Source organism: Rhinolophus sinicus, chromosome 17 (genome assembly GCF_057876585.1).
Source record: "Rhinolophus sinicus isolate RSI-liver-muscle chromosome 17, RSI-T2T, whole genome shotgun sequence".
Classification (NCBI taxonomy): domain Eukaryota; kingdom Metazoa; phylum Chordata; class Mammalia; order Chiroptera; family Rhinolophidae; genus Rhinolophus; species Rhinolophus sinicus.
The window spans coordinates 186,849,215-186,868,127 of NC_142517.1; the positions used below are offsets into that span (position 1 = coordinate 186,849,215).

Genomic DNA, 18,913 nt, shown 5'->3' on the forward strand with positions numbered 1-18,913 from the left:
GGGAAAGCACTTAGGACAGGACAAAGCTTTCTGTGCACTGTTAGCTATCAGCACATCCGTCATTATTTTGACTATTTTCAAGAAACTGAGAACACGTGGAAGGGTGTACATTGTTAACTTCATGTGTGTTTATGTAGGCATTTCACTTGTGTTGGCCTTCTTTTGTATTCCTTGTGTTACCCAGTGCGATGTTAAACAATGAGTGGTAGTGTCAGCAGCAGAAGCAGAAATAGTGATCAGAGTCAGCAGAGACCGTGCTGTTTAGTGAGCCTTACTATATACGAGGCATTGAAGAGTAGGCACTTGATGTACATACCCCTTAATATGTGCTCAGTTTGTATCTACGGAAAAATTAAAAGGAGTTGATTTCTAATAATGCAAATGTAGCCTCTTCATGATAAGAGTCTCCTTCATAACTGGAAAGGACCGTGAGCTTTGGCCCTGGTGGAAAAGATTCCTGATAGAATTCCTTCCATCTTTAACATAAACCTGTGCTGCTGGTATTTATTATATATAACATAATCCTGTTAAAGACGACTGGGAGCCTGGCTGTGGGTGGAAATGCAGGTCCAGACATGGATGAAGGGGGGCAGATACAGAGCAAGACAAACAGTGTAAATGAAGAATATTATATATCAGAACACAAATTATTAAAATTTACTTAGTTTTTTTTTTTTCCTTTTGGAATATTATATCATGTAAAATGTTGCCCCTTTTGTAAATGCCCAAATACAAATAATTTGGAACAGTAATCATTAACATTACTTTGCTTTATTGACTAAGTAAATTGCCATCACCATACTTTACTACCCACTAGAGTAAGGTAAAGTGTTTAATCACAAAAATTAGAGTCACTTCAATGCTCCTTGATTTCCATGCATAGTATGTTACTTAATAAGCATCAAAACAATGATGGAATAATGAAAGCTACAGTGTACGGGAGCGCGTGGGATGGGTACTGGGAGAGAAGCACTCATGCTAAGTGCTCTGTGTTAGGTGCTCTGTGTATGTGGATATACACACAGCCATATACACACTCTCATACATACTATCTCTGTAGACTGCGGTAAACTTTCAAATTCATATATATCTGTCCATGTGCAATATACACATACATATTTATTTCTATATACGATACATATTGTCATTTTAAATCTTACTACAACTTGATACAAAAGGAAACTAAGGCTCAGAGAAGTCAAACCACTTGCTCAAAGTCACAAAAAGTGGCAAAGCTGGGCTTTATCCCCACGTCCCACCCACTTAACACCCCTTTTTCTTAAGTTGCCCAAACAGAAATATTTTTGGGACAACAAACCTTTCCACAACATCACACTGTCTTGTTAGGGGGAGGGTGACCTTTCACCCTTTCTTTTCCAGAATCTCCAAGCAAGGATTTCGGTCCAACTCTGGGTTTGAAAAAGTCCAGTTCCTTGGAGAGCCTGCAGACGGCGGTGGCCGAGGTCAGGAAGAATGAACTCCCCTTCCACAGGCCCCGGCCGCACATGGTTCGAGGACGCGGCTGTAACGAGAGCTTCAGAGCAGCCATTGACAAATCTTATGACGGACCTGAAGAATTAGAAGCTGGTAGGGCAACGTGCTTCCTTAAATGGTCTCTTCAACTCGTTATTATCCACGAATCATAAGCTAGAATGTGTGTTTAACTATGGAGAAAAATGATTTCAGGATCCCAATTATATTTTTGATATTAAAAGTAATTCATTTTCCTGCTATGTTTTGCCCTTTGGCTTAACGAACATGGAATTGGATAAGGCAATATGCAATTTATTTTACAGCACGAACACTAAAGAAATGTTCTCCTTCACTTTCCTACAAGGACCAACTGTCATTTACCCTTAGGGTGGGAGCACTAAGTATGCATTTCTTGACATTCTTATTGAAGTCATTAGAAGCCGCTTCAACCAGGGCACTGGCTGCATTAATTGGGTAGAAGTGGTTGGGTTATTTTTGTGCTCAAAAACCTCTCCTGGAAATAACTCACCCTGTTTGTTTTCCAGCATCTGAGCTTTCTGGACTGATCAAGGTTAATAAGCTGGCTTTCAGAGAGAGCAGCGTTTTACCACATAGCAAACCTTTCATACTAGTGACTAAGCAACCAGTCTTTCCCCACTCCCAAGATCAAACTTTGCTTGAAGTCACCAGATTTAAGCAGTTGTCTCTTCAAAGGGTACACGTAGCCATGTGGAAGGGTAGAACTCCAGAGTGCTTTTATTCATTCTTCTGTGTTTTACATTTTAACTTTTCTTGATATACTAACAGTAAGTGCCCCTGACCATGTGTATTGATATTTTTTTCTCTCTCTCTCTCTGTACAGACGGTCTGTCTGATAAGAGCTCTCACTCTGGTCAAGGAGCCCCGAATTGTGAATCTGCCCCTCAAGGGAACGCTGAGCTTGAGGACGTAGAAAATAAAGCCAGGAAAGTCAAGAAAACGAAAGAGAAAGAGAAGAAGAAGGAAAAGGGCAAAGTGAAAGTCAAGGAGAAGAAGCAGAAAGAAGAAAATGAAGATCCGGAAAGAAAAATAAAGAGGAAGGGATTTGGGGCCATGCTGAGGTATGGACTTGCTTTAAAGGCAAAGTTGGTTTTATTTTGTTTTCGTTTGTTTCTCCTGGTGAAATCACTCATTTGTGTGCACTCAGAAAAAAAGCGCAAGCTTTCCCTCCTTTGGGGCTAACTGCATAAATATGTAAACTGCGAATGTGCTTGTTCCTTTTCTGCAGAGGCAGAAGGAGCTTTCTTGGGTGGTTCCCGAAACTCATGGTGATGACGGGAAGCTGTTAGAAATCCGTTGTCAAAGGAAGGCCGAGGCTCGGTAGAGGCATGGACGATGCCTGTAGCCCTTAGTACCAAAATGTCATGTGGGTAAATGAAGTGTCAGTCCTAAATTGTGACCTCTAGGACACTCCCTTTGAATTCGAGAAGACAGAGTAGATGAACCTCACCTCCCACCCCACCCCCATGATTCTAGGCATGTGAATGACGAGGCACATGACCACAGTAGCTGTCACTTAGAGAGGCTCTGTGATCCCGTGGAGATGTCACTGGGTCGGGAGTCAGATGGCCCTGGTCGGAATTTGTGATCCTCCACACAGCAGCTACTGGGCTTCACACAAGTTATTTAACATCTCTGAGCCTTATTTTCCCCCACTTTCAACATGAGGCTGGCATATCTCCTCTCCTGACACAGTGGCATTGTGACAGGATTTCATGTCCAGTCAGTCCATTGACTAGGCATGACTCAGCAGGGCCCAGTCAGAAAACAACTCTATTTCTTCTTGTGAGGTACCTTCAGATATGTTCTGTTGTTGTTGTCATGATGTCCACAATTTGATGACATCTCAGTTCTCTAGCTAATGGCTTTCTGGTCACTTTGGGAATTAAAACAACCTCTTTTGTCAGGGTCTAAACATGGAATCTAATGTTAATCAAAACGTTCCCCCTCCTGCCCTTTGGGCCTCACAGGTAGTGGCAGGACCCTTCTGCCTCACAGGGTCTGGAATCAGGGGAGGAAGGGCAAGGACAGACTTTTATCTGGTAGAATCCGGCCCCTTTGGTCATTTTCTGAGGGGACTCTCTACTGCACCAATCACTAATGTAGGAGTTTCATTTTTCTCACTGACTTCCTGAGACCCTCTGACCCATAGCCTCGACCTCAGACAATGTAGCCCTGGAGTCTCTTTAACCCGGCTGGTAGACTTCTTGGATGGTGCCAATTCAACATGGCTTTAGCTTAATTTCCTTCTGCAGCATCTACTTAGCTCATTAGAATGACGGTCTCTTATACCTTCAAATGACAGAAGTACAGCCTGTTCCCACTGCTCCCCTTCCTCCTCACCCTGTCATAGAGATGTCCCCACCAGCCTGGCATCTTCAGACTTCTCCAGGGCAGAGTCACGCACGACTTTGTGTCTCCCCAGCTCTAAAGCCAGACTTTCCTAAGAATGCTCTTATGTATGGGGAAGGCCCGTAAATATTTGCAAGTCACCAAGCAAACAGGTAGGAAGTGGGATGACAGTCTGCTTTTATACAATTGCCTTCAAAGTCTCTGAGTGGTTTTCTGGTAGCCTCCTCATTTATTTTGTTGGGGGTGAGAGACGGAAGCACCCCTTCCCATTACTTTCTTTACTCCTATAATTCCTCCTCACATAAAATCTCTCAGTCTCTACCTTCCTCTTCCATGGGCTAAGGTAAGCGATGGGAGGTGATAGTTGATGGACCAGAGTGACCACTTCATATTAAACCCTCAGGAGATGTCTCTCTTAAGGATATTGGGTGGTATTTGTCCTCAGATGTTCTCAGTTGCGATTTTTGGCAGAAATGGGAAGTTCCATTTTATATGTTATTTACTTATTCATGTGATGTGTGTGTGTGTGTATGTGGTATGTATACATATATTTATATATGTATAAATATACGTACACATATATAACCTACAAAGTGACATAATTTAGGAGACCCAAATACCAGTGATACCAGTGGACAAATCTCTCGATAGACATCAGTTTGTTTTTCTTTGTGGTCTCCATGGACTCTTTCTTTTTGAAATCTTGAATTTTCTTTTTTTTTTTTAATTTTATTGGGGAATATTGGGGAACAGTGTGTTTCTCCAGGGCCCATCAGCTCCAAGTCATTGTCCTTCAATGTAGTTACAGAAGGCGCAGCTCAGCTCCAAGTCCAGTAGCTGTTTTCAATCTTTAGTTGCAGGGGGCACAGCCCACCATCCCATGCGGGAATTGAACCAGCAACCTTGTTGTTAAGAGCTCACACTCTAACCAACTGAGCCATTCGGCCGCCCCTTCAGAAGCTCAGCGGCAGCTCATTGTCTTCAATCTAGTTGTGGAGGGTGCAGCTCACTGGCCCTCCCATATGGGAATCGAACCGGCAACCTATTGTTCAGAGCTCATGCTCTAACAAACTGAGCCATCTGGCCGCCCCGACATCTTGAATTTTAAACTTGCCCTTTTCCCAGGTAATGATTATAATTGCCAGAATTTATGGGCTATGGAGTTTAGAGGTTATAAGTGCAAGTTTTGCCTGTGGACTTCTAAGTTCAATCCTGGCTCTTCTTCTTTCTATCTAGGTAGCATTGAGTAAGTTATTTAATCTCTTTATACCTCAGTTTCCTCATCTGAATAATGGAAATAATAATAGAATCTATCATTATTATAAAAATTATATTTATTTAATTACATGTAATATGCTTACAACAGCACCTGGTAAGTGGGGAACACTCAATCAGTGTTAATCATTGTGGTAGGCAGAATAATGGCCACACACAAACATGTAACTGCTTGAATCCCTGGTACCTATGAGTATGTTATAGCGCATGGCAAAGGAGAATTAAGGTTGCTGATCATCTGATCTTAAGGTAAGGTGAGTATCCTGGATTTTCCGCAGGGGGCCCGATGTAATTACAAGGGGCCTAGAAAGTGGAAATGGAAGACGTGACTATGGAAGAAAGGTACAGAGCAATGCAGTATGTTGCTGGCTTTGAGATGGTTGGAGGAGGTCACGAGCCACGGGATATGGGCAGCCGCTAGGAGATGCGAAAGACAAGCAAATGGATTCTCTGGTGGAGAGCCACCAGAAAGGAACACAGCCCGCCAGCCCCTTATTTTCAGCCCGTTTTTGTTGTTTAAGCCACTAAGATTTGGGAAATTTTTAGAGCATCAATAGAAAAATAATATAATTATTATCATAATGATTACTACTTTTATAATATAGTAATTTATAAAGGAAAATGCCCTCTTTAAGGTGTTAAAGACAAAACTTATAAAGATTTAACTAGAGTAATCTATAAATATGAAAACTGTTAGAGCTTCCCATTCTTTTAGGATATTACTAAATTAAGCCTTAACTTTATATTTTAGTTCAGATGATTTGATTCAGCAGGTTCATACTCCATCGCCCGTGATACAGAGCCGGCTCTTCCTTTTGGCGTCCATTACACGCTGTCTTTTCGTCTGGTAGAAATCACCGGTCCTCCTACATCCTTTAGACATCTAGCAACTCGGGTTTTCTTTCCTTCTACTCTTTGAACAAAATTAAGAGCTGAAAGGTGGTGTTTGATTTTATCTCTGGTGTAAAAATAGCAACTGTTTTCCATAGCCTTTTGCATGTGAGTTTGTGAGCATATTGGAGTCGCTGCTACGTGCACATTTTCAACAACAAAGAACACAAAAGCTGTTATCCTTAGACACCAGCTTTTGCTTTAATTCTCATCTGTTGCTCAGATGCTATTGACTTAGTTTCTTTCTTATTTAAAAAAGATTGATTGCTTTAAGGTTCTCTAGGAGTTAGATGTGTGGTTTAAATACATGTTATTTTTTTCCATTATCTGTGTCTCCCAGACACTTTCCTGAACGTAGGACTTTAATGTAGGTTGTGTGGTTGTCCCGTGCATCGTGACGCCTGGCCAAGTGCGGGAGTGGGGACTGGAATTCTGCCGCCTCCTCCTCACCGAGCCATGCATCATGGATGTGTGAACATGTTAACAGTGGCTATCCTCTTGCTTGTAAAAAGCTAAGTGTTGTGTGCTTTTCTGATATTGACTGGTCCATTCATGTTGGTGATATGCAGTAGTGCCCTTCAGCTCATTAGTTAACCTACTCTTGATCCTTTAGAAAAAATTATGGGGGATCTCATCATTTGTAATGTATTACCTTTGGATGTATTATCTGGTTCCTGTATGCTTATGGTTTGCTGATTTCAGAATTATCTCCTTGCGGATTTAACTATGGCTCTTACATAGGCCTTCATATTGTGGAAAAATGTGTGGCTCAAGAACTTTGGTAGTTTCCCTGTATCCTCTGTTTGCCCAATATTGAAAGAGAAATTTAGGGGGTCAGGGTGCTTAAAGTTTTCCATTATGTGTTTGGATTCCTTAAGGCAGTGTACTTGTCATGGCTACCCTTCCGAAAGACCGCCTGTGGCTCCTTGTAGACGAAGGGTGAAGCTCAAAGTCCCTCAACAGACAAGTCCATTGCTGTCATATCAGTCTTTGGCTGCCTTCCTGGGGTCTAGCAAATATTTCCTAAGCACTGAAGAGAAATATCCTTTGGCTAACAAAATCTTGCCCTGTCTAGAGTGAAAAACCCAGAACTCAGGCCCTGATTTCTTAACGATTTAATAACCTTGTTGATCCTTATATTCTTTAAACCGAATTCTGTCATAGATTTGTGTTTAAAATCCATTCTTTTGTGTGATAGCGGTTGTTGCCACCTCTTAAATTTATAGGCCACTCACTTCAATTGTCAACTTGTTCTGGAGCCTGAATGGGAAAACCTTGATCTTGTTGATCTTCTATATATTCTCATGTGATTTGGAACCCAAAGAAATTGTGCCTAATAAGCTTTTTTTAATGGATTAACAAAGAACAAAGTGTAAAACCTGCCAACAGAAACTTCATCTCTGTTTTAATATTTGTTCGCCCATATTTATTTGATTAGTGACATATCCTGAATGCCTACTCTTTGTCAAGCACACTCATGATTATTCTTCATTTATTCAGCTCTATTTAGTGAAGGACTGCTTTGCCTCAGGCACTGTTCTAGGCATTAGGCATGCAGCAATGAAGACCATGCTTTTACGGTACTTCTTCTTTTTTTTTTTTTTTTTTTTTGGTCTGAGTACAGGAAGGAAAAATCAAAGACTTTTGAATTTCTTTTGGTGGGTTTAAAACAAAAACAAGCAAACTATAGCATAAACATGTAAACAACCTGTAACAGTGACTTTCCCAGGGCATGGTGGGACATTTGCCTAGGACACCTCTGGGACAAAGCACTACCTTCAACTCAAGGAAATCAGCAGTCAGTTTATTCTGTGCCAAACAAGCCATCCAGGCTATGGCCCTGGAGAGAATAAACAACTAACTCGAAATAATTGAGATTATTTCAGACTGTGATAGGTGCCACGAAAAAGGTAAGAATCAAAAGGGATGGTGTCGTCTCACCCTCGGTAACTGTCTAACGGCCTAATAGAGTGTGTGTCTGCCCGGGCTACACTGAATTGTCAGCAGATATGTTATCAGAACTTAGCACACTCTGGTTCTAATGCCAAATCACTTTACCCCTGCCCTTATTTATTTATTTATTTTTTATTTTTGCAGCACATGAATATGGGAAGGTTATTTTTGAACTAATTTCACATGAAGCTTTAACAAAAAGCTAAACCAAATTGTGTCTATTTTAGTATACAAAGCCCTATTATACTTAAAGTAAACATTCTAAAGAAAGGTGGTCTCTAAGCTAAATGATGAACTTGGTTTGCAGCTGTTTGTATCAACTCTAGTCCTCCTAGCCTATCAATTGAATATTTTTTATTATTTCTTCTTCACTCAGCTGATGTAGGTATACCTCAAGGATACACTGGTTCAGTGTCTACATAGAAAAACCTAAACCATGAACCCAAATGACAAAAGTATTTTTAAAAATCTGGAGGCGTCTACTTTGTATATCTAAGCTTTGCAAATCTAAAGCATCTGTGTTCATTTGCTTTATACTAAAACATGCTATATATCATATTGAAACTAGGGCAACTCTATATAACGGCATCCTGTGAATTGTTTTTAAAAGGACACTTCTACACACACACACGCGCACGCTCCACCACCACGACCACAAACAACACAGACATCACCACCACCAAATTAATACTTAACCTAGTTAAAAATTTGTCCCTTTCGAGCTCTGAATACTTTAATCTCCAGGCCTTCTTCATTAATCCCTTTGAGTCTCAGTCTACCCATCAGTAAATTAGGGATAATAACACCAATTGTTGTGTAAGCACCAATTTATGTAAGCAAAGCTATCAGCATAGCGCCTGACTTGGTAGGCTTTACTTCCTGTTTTCCCCCATAGCCCCACCCCCAACAGCCAATCACATATTGCCTTTGACTTGGAGCCTATTAAATTTCTGTTTTGATTTTTTTATTTTTTCATCTACTCACTATTTTGTATTTCAGGTGGGCATGCAATTTCTTCTTTAGCCTGGACAATTTTGCATAATAAACTACAATAAGTAATGTCATGGCTAAAATCATTCAATCATTGATATTTTATAAGCTTTGGCTCTCCCCTTTCTAAATGTAATTGTGAACTATTTTCAAAGGTTATCTAATCTCTTGGTGGTGCTGAATACAGATAGAAAATGGACTCAAATGAAGAAACATTTTTTTTTTTCTTTTTTCTTTATGTGTTTTAGACCGGAGAGTATGGATGGGTTTTGCACTTGATATTCTTAATGCATGGCTCATAGTTATGTTGTCTTGTAATACATTACCCATAAAGATACATTTTGACTTGATTTTTAAATTAGGTTCGATAGAGACTGAATACTTAAATCTCCAGGGAGCATGACATCTGTCATACATTTCTCCTCTTTACCTTGATCCCATAACGGCTGTTATAGGTCTCATGTACAATAAATGTAATGCAGCCATGCCTGTCATTACCTCTTTCTAGATAGTGGTTGTAAAATGTCTGGGTATCCCTTCAACTTTATGGGTATGAAGGGTAACCTAGCTAATGTAGCCAGGCCAATGAAATTTTAACAGTCATTTCCCCTAAGGCAAAAGGCCAATAACAGGCTAGAGTTAAGGGGCTTTGCTTCATGAAGTAGAGGTCAGTTTGACACATGAAATTTCAGATGAAAAATGAAAGCCAAAGTAAGTCAAAGTTCTTAATTCAGCTTCAAGTTAGATATAGAAACACATTGAATACGGAGAGCCTTACAAATCAGGGCAAAATGGCTGCAGAGATTGAGCCTGAGAGAAATATATGACTGTGGCAAAAAAATAATTTGCATGTGAAAGGCTACTATGGGTGCAGCCATCCATCCTTCTCCATGACGCTCTCTGATTGCAGAGGAAAAGAAATAGAAGCTGAAAAAAATATTGGAATTTTGTTACGTTCATTTTTTGTCTTTGGTAACTGAATTTTCTTACCTCACAGTTCATCTTAAATTATTTACTTTCTCTTTCACAATATGCACCATGAATATTTTGTTTCTTCATTTTGTTAATTGCCAATTTTCCTTTGAGCTAAGTGCCCTAGCAATTTTAATTTTTCATTTGAGTTGGGAAGAGTAATGCCCCACCCCTTTTTTTTATTAGTATTCATTATTATCACAGGCCTGGGCTCAGAATGCTACTTTTTATAACCAGCAGTGTTGAGCCCATAATGGAATTGCAAAGTAGAGAGTGTAATATACCAATATTGACTTCAGTTAAACTCAGTGGTGCGATAGCTGATAATATTTATATATTTATGTAATATATGTCATAGCTTTTGTACATTTTGCAAATAAGCTCCAGAGAGGACAGTTAGCACTACAACGTACGTAGATTGTCAACAGGAGAGTGTAAAGAAGTGAGAGAGAATGCCTATGTGAATAAGGCAAGTGATGTAAACTGATGGAGATAGTAGATGTAAAGTATAGGTTACATTTGGATCCAACCAATTTAGGCTTGTTTGGTAGGCATTTATTTCCTAAGTAAAAGAAGACCCAGAGCCATGTCGGCTACTCCTCTGATGACTAAGTGGCCAGCATGCTGACATTGTTTGGCATCTGACTACCGTGTTTCCCCGAAAATAAGACCTAGCTGGACAATCAGCTCTAATGTGTCTTTTGGAGCAAAAATTAATATAAGACCCAGTATTTATATTATATTATATTATATTATATTATATTATATTACATTATATTACATTACATTACATTACATTACATTACATTACATTACATTACATTACATTACATTACATTACATTACATTACATTACATTGTACCGGGTCGTATAGTAAAATAAGACCGGTCCTATATTAATTTTTGCTCCAAAAGACTCATTAGAGCTGATTGTCCAGCTAGGTCTTATTTTCGGGGAAACACAGTATATTAATGTTTTCGTTTTACGTTTTGCAAATCTCTTTAATGACTGCCTTAGTAGAAAATAACTTAATGACTGTTAGATTCTCATATCTACTTTTTAAAATAACAGCTTTATTGAAATAAAATTCACATACCACCCCATTCACCTACCATCCCATTCACTCATTTGCAGTATACAATTCAAAGGTTTTTAGTATATTCACAAGAGTTGTACAACCATCACCATAATTAATTTAGAACATTTTTATTACCCCCAAAAGAAACATTGTACCCATTAGCATTCAATCCATATTTCCACTTACTCTCTACTCCCATGGACCTTTCCTAGATAACCACCAGCCTACATTCTGTCTGTGGATTTGCTGAAAGGCTTGTTTGTTTAAGGTTTTCATCTTATTATACATGCACAACACTCATTAACATTCTGGACATTTCATATCAATGGAATTCTACAATATGCGGTCCTTTGTGACTGGTTTCTTTCACCTACTGCAATGTTTTCAAGGTCTACCTATTTTATAGTGTATTTCAGTAATTATTTTTATTGCTGAATATTATTCCATTGTATGCATATATCACATTTTGTTTATCCATTCATCAGTTGATGGACATTTGGCCGTATCTCCACTTTTTTGATATTTATTAATGCATATATGAACATTCTTTTACAAGTTTTTGTATAGATGTATATTTTCGTTTCTCTTTGGCATATGCCTTGGGACAATGGGACATATGTCTTAGGGAACTGCTAGGTCGTATGGTAACTCTGTTTAACATTTTTTTTTAATTTTTCAATTACAGATGATATACAATATTATAATAGTTTCAAGTGTACAACATAGTGATTGGATATTTATATACCTTATGGAAATGCTCACCCCGATAAGTCTAGTACCATCTTACACCATACATAGTTATTACCATATTATTGACTATATTTTCGATGCTGTTCTTTATATCCCCATGACTATTTTTATAACTAGTAATTTGTACTTCTTAATAATTTTATTCAGCTGTCAGGCATATCTGCAAAAGTTTGTTTATTCTGTTTTTTGAATAAGTGTTCATGGAGGAACTAGGGGTATGGATAGAATTAATTAGTGTAAAAATGGATGGATAGCTTGTTTTCAAAATCATTTTAAAATCTGATTGCTCTCCATCGCCTTCCCTTCCAACCCTATGTCATCTTGATTACTCTGTGGTTCTGTTTATGGCTGTCCAAAACAAGATGATTTTCTCACACTTATCACAATAAAATGATCACATAGAGTATCAACTGAAAGGCTTATTTGTTTAATTAAGCTTCTCTTCTCTTAATATGCGTGCACAACTCTCATTAACGTTAATGTGAATTATGAAAGAGCACTGAAGAAGAATAGACCCCTTTATCTTATTACTTTTCTTGGATAATAAGGTTTAGATTTGCTAGCAGATCAGAACAAAAGTCCAGTGGAAAAAAAAATTGGCTTAACTTTTAGAGAAATTGATATGTTAAAAAGAACTTTCACAGGTACGAAAGTAGAAGATACAGATTAATAAATAAGCTTCATTAGCATATAACATGAAATCTTTTAAGATGCTGGATTAATAAAATGCAAAAGATTTCCTAATGGACCTATTTGCATGCTCATATTAAATAACGAATAAAACATTATTAATAACAGGTTTATTCATATATATATAAATACTCATAAGTTTCTAGTTGGGATTTATTTGCCTAATTTGTTTTATACTATGTCCAGCACAATGTCATGTCCTTGTAGCATGTTTACTTAATACTGTTAGATAATGACATGTATAGATTTAATAATTTGCTTGAGGGAAAAAAGGGATTAGTTCTTTGTTTAGCACCTTTTATCTGAGAACTTCAATGTAATTTACTAACATCCATATTCAAGGTGCATGGGAGATGAATGTGGCCAATAATAGCTTTACTTTGCAGAGAATGAAGAATGAGACATTTAGAAGTGAAACAGACTGTGTACAGCCAGGCTTTGAACGAATATAATACCAAGACCCATCTTGATCATTGCTACTATCGTATTAGCATCTAATAATACATTGACACCAGCCATAATTTTGTGTATACTTTCATACACCCATAGTAGAACCCATACTCCTTTATTTTTGCTATTCATTGGATTTCTGTGTCTTAAATCAACACATAAAACAGCAATTTACTTGAATCTTTGTCATAAGAACTGTAGCTGTTTTCCTCATAGAATAAGATAGAGGCTTCCCAGAACAATTATAGAGAGATACAGGAGATACACAAATTGAAAAATGGATAAGAGATATACAAATATTATTGGATTGCACATCTAGGACTGTCATCTCAACCATGCTATCCACCAGGATTTTGGAGACAATCCAACTTTGCTTTTCCAGCTAGCTGCTGATCATTTCTGCATGGTGGCCCTGCCTCACCCTCAGCTTCAACATGTCTAAAATCTAATTCATCATCCACCCATCTAAGTCACCAGCTCATCCTGACTTTCCTAATTCTGTTTGAGGCACTGCCAGGAATCCTATGACATCCGGATGCCTCCCTCTTCCCATTCCCACCTTCCACCAGCCAGTAATCCTGTTGATACTTGCAAAACGTTCTCTCTTGCATCTGGCCCTTTTTTTGCTTTTCCACTACCATACTCTAATCACGGTCATTGTTATTTATAAGTAGATTGTTTCAACAGACTCCTAACTGATTTGCCTGCTTTCTTCTTTTCTTCATCCTAGGCATAGCTATCAATCATCCCTTCATTCAGTTATCAGACATTTAGTGAACACCTGCGCTGAAATGCACAGTACAGTGGCAAAAAGCAGATTCCCTGGAGTGATTCCCCTCAAGTTCAAATCCTAGCTCTATTTCTTTCTAGCTGTCGATTCTTTAGCAACTACTTAACCATTCTGTGCTTCAATTTCCTCTTGTCTGAAATTGGAATAATAATAGCAACTACCTAATAGAGTTACTTTGAGAGTAAATGAGATTATATATAAAAAGTGCCTGGCACATAGCATGTTCTTAAAATATAACCTATTAATAGTATGCTGCTCCAGGAGCTAAGATGATTCCCAGTTACCTATCTAGTAGTTCTTAAAAATCCCACTGTACTCGAGATTCATCTACAGAGCTTGTTAAAATTAGAAACCAAAGGATCAGAGATTCTAATTCATCAGGTTTAGGGGAGAGCCTGGGAATCTCTGATGATTCTGATGCAGCCAGTCACAGGAACCTCTATTTGGAAACTAATAATGCGTAACATTCAAACTATTTACTTTGGTATTTAATACCCTCTGTTTTCTTATCCCAATTCATTTTTCTACCATTGCTTTTACTGTTCCTCTCTACAAACTCACTGCTCTAACCAGTTTACTCACTATTACCCAAAACAATCGTTGTGAAGCCCAAAGATTGCACCCTCTCTAGGATGACTTCCCTCTCTCTCTTCCCCTCCCTTCCCCTCTCCTCCCCTCACCTCCACGCCTCTCCTCTCTTCACCTCCCACCTTCCCTCTCTCTTAGTTTTGCCAGACTTCTGAAAACCACCTTAAGCCCCATCTCCTTTATGAATGTTTTGACCTCCGTTACTCTTTCTCATCAAAACTCTCTTAGTCCATGTCTTCTCATGTAGGGCTTCCTATAGGCCAGCATGGTTTTTGCTGTAGGTTTTATATGTCTGTCTCATATCCTTAGTGGGATTGTGAATTCCTCTAAGCAAAGGGACTTCCTCACATTGCTTTTCACTGTATTGGCCCTTAATAAGCTTTGCTGATTGACTGGCTTATATGGTGTGCTAATTGGAGTAGACTTATTTGGATATTAAAGTGTTGTGCCATTTAGTCATTCTAGATAATAGTATTAAAAGTAATGAAAACAGGGGAAATGTTTCAAAAGTAAGAAAGAGGGTGAACGGCATTGGGAGTTAATTATTATTATTATTTTTTAATTTCTGCTTGAAGAAAAAGTTGAAGGATGAATTAACTGGTAATAGTAACCAGCTGTTATCCATCTCCACTGAGGTCAGTGCTAGAGAAAATGGGCCAAAATCACTATCAGGAAAAAATGAGGTTAGATATAAAAAGAAGATGGTTAAGCAGGGGAATGAGGTTTCTGAACAGGTTGCAGAATTGACCTCCCCAAAGTACTTTAAATGTAAGAAGGATAAATATCCATCTGAAATAAAATGAAAAAATGTGCCAATCAATTCATTACTTGAATATCTATTAAACGTTACTCTGGGGAAACCAAGAAAAAAATTACAACATGAACCCTTCATTTAAAGTCATCTAATTAAGATGACCCATAAATATGAAATTACTAGCAATGAAAGAAGGATTTACAGTTAAGAGCTAAATTGTGAGGTTATGACCATAATTGTGGTTGTAGTTCCGATGAATCCCCTCCAATCCTTCGCTATCTCTCCACCTGTAAAAAACTTACCCCAGGCCTTTCTTAAATGAATGGATTTTCAGCATCTCTTTCCAACCTGCTTTTCTAGGTTGAGTGGAGCATCCCCAAGCTTTTCTGAAATAATTTATTTAATACTATTGAGCGAGCAACTGCTAAGTATACAACAAGCATGTTATGATAAGTGTACAACCAATCTTTTATTACTTTTTTTCCTGACATCTTCTTTCATTCATGCAACAAATATTGATTGATTGCCTAATAAGTGGCAGTCCCAGTGCTCCGTTTGGAAATACCCAGAATGAGCAAGTCAGATGTGTTCTCATGGTTCCCGTAACCTTTCCTCAAAATGTGGGGCACAGATGTTCTAATATTAAAGTGACGTAAAATTTACTAAGCTCCTGTTAAATAACCAGAGCATTCCTGCATCCCATAAAGCTATGGTTAAACCTTAGGTAGTGTAGTTGCCAAAGTACTGAATAATGAGGTGTCTTGATACCTAACTCGACTGTGTAACTGCCTTCTTGAATGGAAGTGTTTCTTTGAGTGGGAAATGCATGCTTTTTATACACTTGCAATATGTGCATAAATTATCATTATGGTCATCACCTACTTGGCCATTGGCTGGAAATGGTCATAGGACGGAACTGTCTATGGACAAAAATAGATAAGTGTTCGTTACCTGAAAAGTCAGTTTTACAAGGTGAAATGACACTCAATTGAGGGAAATCGCCCAGATTATTAACCTTTAACTTACCAAAATAGAAAATTTAGAGGCAAAGTGAAAAGTGTTGGCCTTTAAACATACTGATACTCCGCATGTACTTTGGTCAGCGTTAGAGTAACCAGCTTATCCCAGTTTGAGAACTGAAAATCCAGTGAAATGCCCAATGAAACTCCTCAATTTTAAGCAAATCAGGACAGTTGATCAACCTAGTCTGCATTCCCAGGGGGATCAACTGTCCTAAAGGATCGTTGTCTGAAGCTTCCCTTCCTCCCCTCCCAACCCTTTGTTTATGTGGTGCTGTGTAGTAATAAAAATTTTTTGAAAACTAAAACATTTAAAAAGTAATGATTTTAATACCACAAATTTTTAAAAATAAGTACTACACATTTAAAATATATGTAAAAGAGTGGACGCTATAAAAGAAAACAAGCTCTTCTGTTGTCTTACTTTTTTGTGCTTGCTTTAACCTGAGCTGCTATCTATTCTCCTAAGGCTTTTTAGTATCTGAAAAAGCCACATAGCTCCAAAAATCAAAGTAGAAATGTCTCGGCAGAGAATGACTAAAAGTAGCACCCCACTTGCCAACAAAAGAATCCTTAAAAATATTCTATAATTTAAAACTCAAGAAACAGAGAGCTGGAGGCAAATCTACCAGAAATAACAGTTGTGACTCTGATTCCAGACAAAATTCACCAGTGAACAGTAAAAACCCTAATTCTGAGGCTTTTGGTATTAGCTCCTCCCATTGATAGGTTTCTTCTCCCCCAGGGGCTATAATTTTCCACTTTAAATTTGAACTCTAGTCAATGCATAGTAGAAAATCAATATCATGGATTTGTTCTGCTTTCCTTTTGCCTCCTGAAATTTTCAAAGTATGTGAAGGAGCAGCTTTTATGATGAAGATGGACTGTGAAAAGAAAGGGGTGGCTTTGACCAATTTCCTGGAACTTTGACCCAGACACTCTTCATCGGATTACTGACGCCGTTTCCATGTCTCTGTCACGCCTTCGTACCCCTGCTCTACTAGGGCATTTAACGTCTAGAGTGAGATGATTGCTAACACACTTTTGTAAAGACCCTTTGGCAAGTTAATTGGCACTTATCAGAATATTTTTTTCCTATTTATCCTACTTTCGCCCTTTAATTTTGTTTGGCTGTTTTTATTTACAACTTCTTTCCCTATATTATGACTTGAGGAAAAGGAAGTAGAAGAAGAAATTACACACACACACACACACACACACACACACACAGTAATACTAAAACCTCAGCATTTACCATTATACAGATGATAGTTCTTGCATTATGAAAAATAAGCAAAGGTGCCAAGGAATTGTTGCAACAAATTCAGACATGGGGACCTGGTAGGTCATCCTGATTCCCTCAGGTGATTGAACTCCCTGAGTTTGAATCCTTTGATCAGCCTTCTAACTCCAGCTCACCCAGCATCTTCTCAGCATACTCAGGCACCTTCATGGAAAAGCCATTGTCCTGCTCTGATTACTCTCAACTTGCATTAGAGCTGGTCTGGATCATCTAGGTATTTTCCCCTGGTTTTGTAACCACCTGGAGTATAAGAACTGTATATGTAGTTTTGCGTTCTCTCCAGTACTTCAGCCTTTGCTTCATTTTCCCTCCCTCTGCCTTCCCCTCAGATCTTCTCATAATTGTAACGCAATTTTCAGGTTCCTCCTGATCCTAGTGTCTTGAATAAACATAGAGATAGATTGATTATCAGCAGTCTCTCCCCTGATCCTGGTCAGCTTGGTGTATATGATCTCCACACCCTGGCACCTGGTAGCCCAAACACAGAACTCAATGAACCTGTGGAGCTCTGAGCACTCATGACCCTTAACTACATACTCCCTCCCTCCCATGTTGGCTCCCACCCTGGGGTCTGCCCAGTAGCACTGCCTACCACCTATAGTCCTACGTAGGCCCCACTTTAAACCCTGTTGTCTCAGACTAGAGTGCTGGTATAGCAGAACTTCCTTCTGACGGGTCACACCTAGTACACTGGCTCTTGGCTCCATCCCCAGCCCCATAAGGCTAGCTACAGGACATTTTTTTCTTGAACTTCATGTATCTTACCTGCCTTTCAAGTATTGTCATTTGCTCTCCTTACTACCAGGGACTGTGCTACTGATGAAAAAAAACCTGAATGGACCACTTGTAGACTAGCTGGTTGACCTCTATAAGTCGACTCTACGCCTTTGTGTGATTTCTCCAACCATTGTTCATCCTGGTTAGTGGGACTCTAGCTAATTCCCATACCCAGTGATCCTAGAGTGTTAGGAATATCTGACTGCAAATTTGCTATTGCATACTGGCTTGGCCATAGTATGCATTCAACAATGGATTGCTGAGCTAATTCTTGATTCCAAGAAATCCATTCCAGAAATATAACTAACAATCAGTTACTATTTGAAATTGCTTCCATAGGTTGATGTGACTTTTAAATCACAATTGATAATTTTTCTTCTTTTTTTTAATCCAAAGTATTCATTTTGAAAAACTCAAGTATTAATTCCAAAAGATAGAGAAACAAGTCCTTTGAACAATGGAATCTCGGACAGAAAGAACTTTCTTAATTTTGGAAACACGAGTATAGGTTAAAACTTACTGATAAGTTCTGCTCTTTAGTTTTGCATTTTCAGTGTTAAACTTTAAATCTAGCTATCATGTTTTATTCCATAAGAAATGTATCAGCATAAAGAGAAACAGTGGTATGTTATAGGATGTAATAGAAATTCTAATAAGCTGTTTAACAATAATATGGCAGGCAGATAACATTTTAATCAGTATTGTCATGAACAACTATCAATAGAGAAGATAAGATATTCTTGTCTTTGTGAATTATGATTTATGGCT

The 18,913-nt window shown here is 38.4% G+C and overlaps 1 protein-coding gene across 3 annotated transcripts in view; it reads left to right on the plus strand.

Moving 5' to 3' along the window:
* The window catches only part of PARD3B (par-3 family cell polarity regulator beta), a 950,721-nt gene that overhangs the window by 671,554 nt on the left and 260,254 nt on the right, over window positions 1-18,913 (plus strand). For all 3 annotated transcript variants that reach the window (XM_088794694.1, XM_019726886.3, XM_074340795.2), the window contains 2 exons: window positions 1,381-1,587; window positions 2,336-2,573. In XM_088794694.1, coding sequence (XP_088650820.1) covers window positions 1,381-1,587; window positions 2,336-2,573 — 445 coding nt within the window. The remainder of the gene's footprint in view (window positions 1-1,380; window positions 1,588-2,335; window positions 2,574-18,913) is intronic.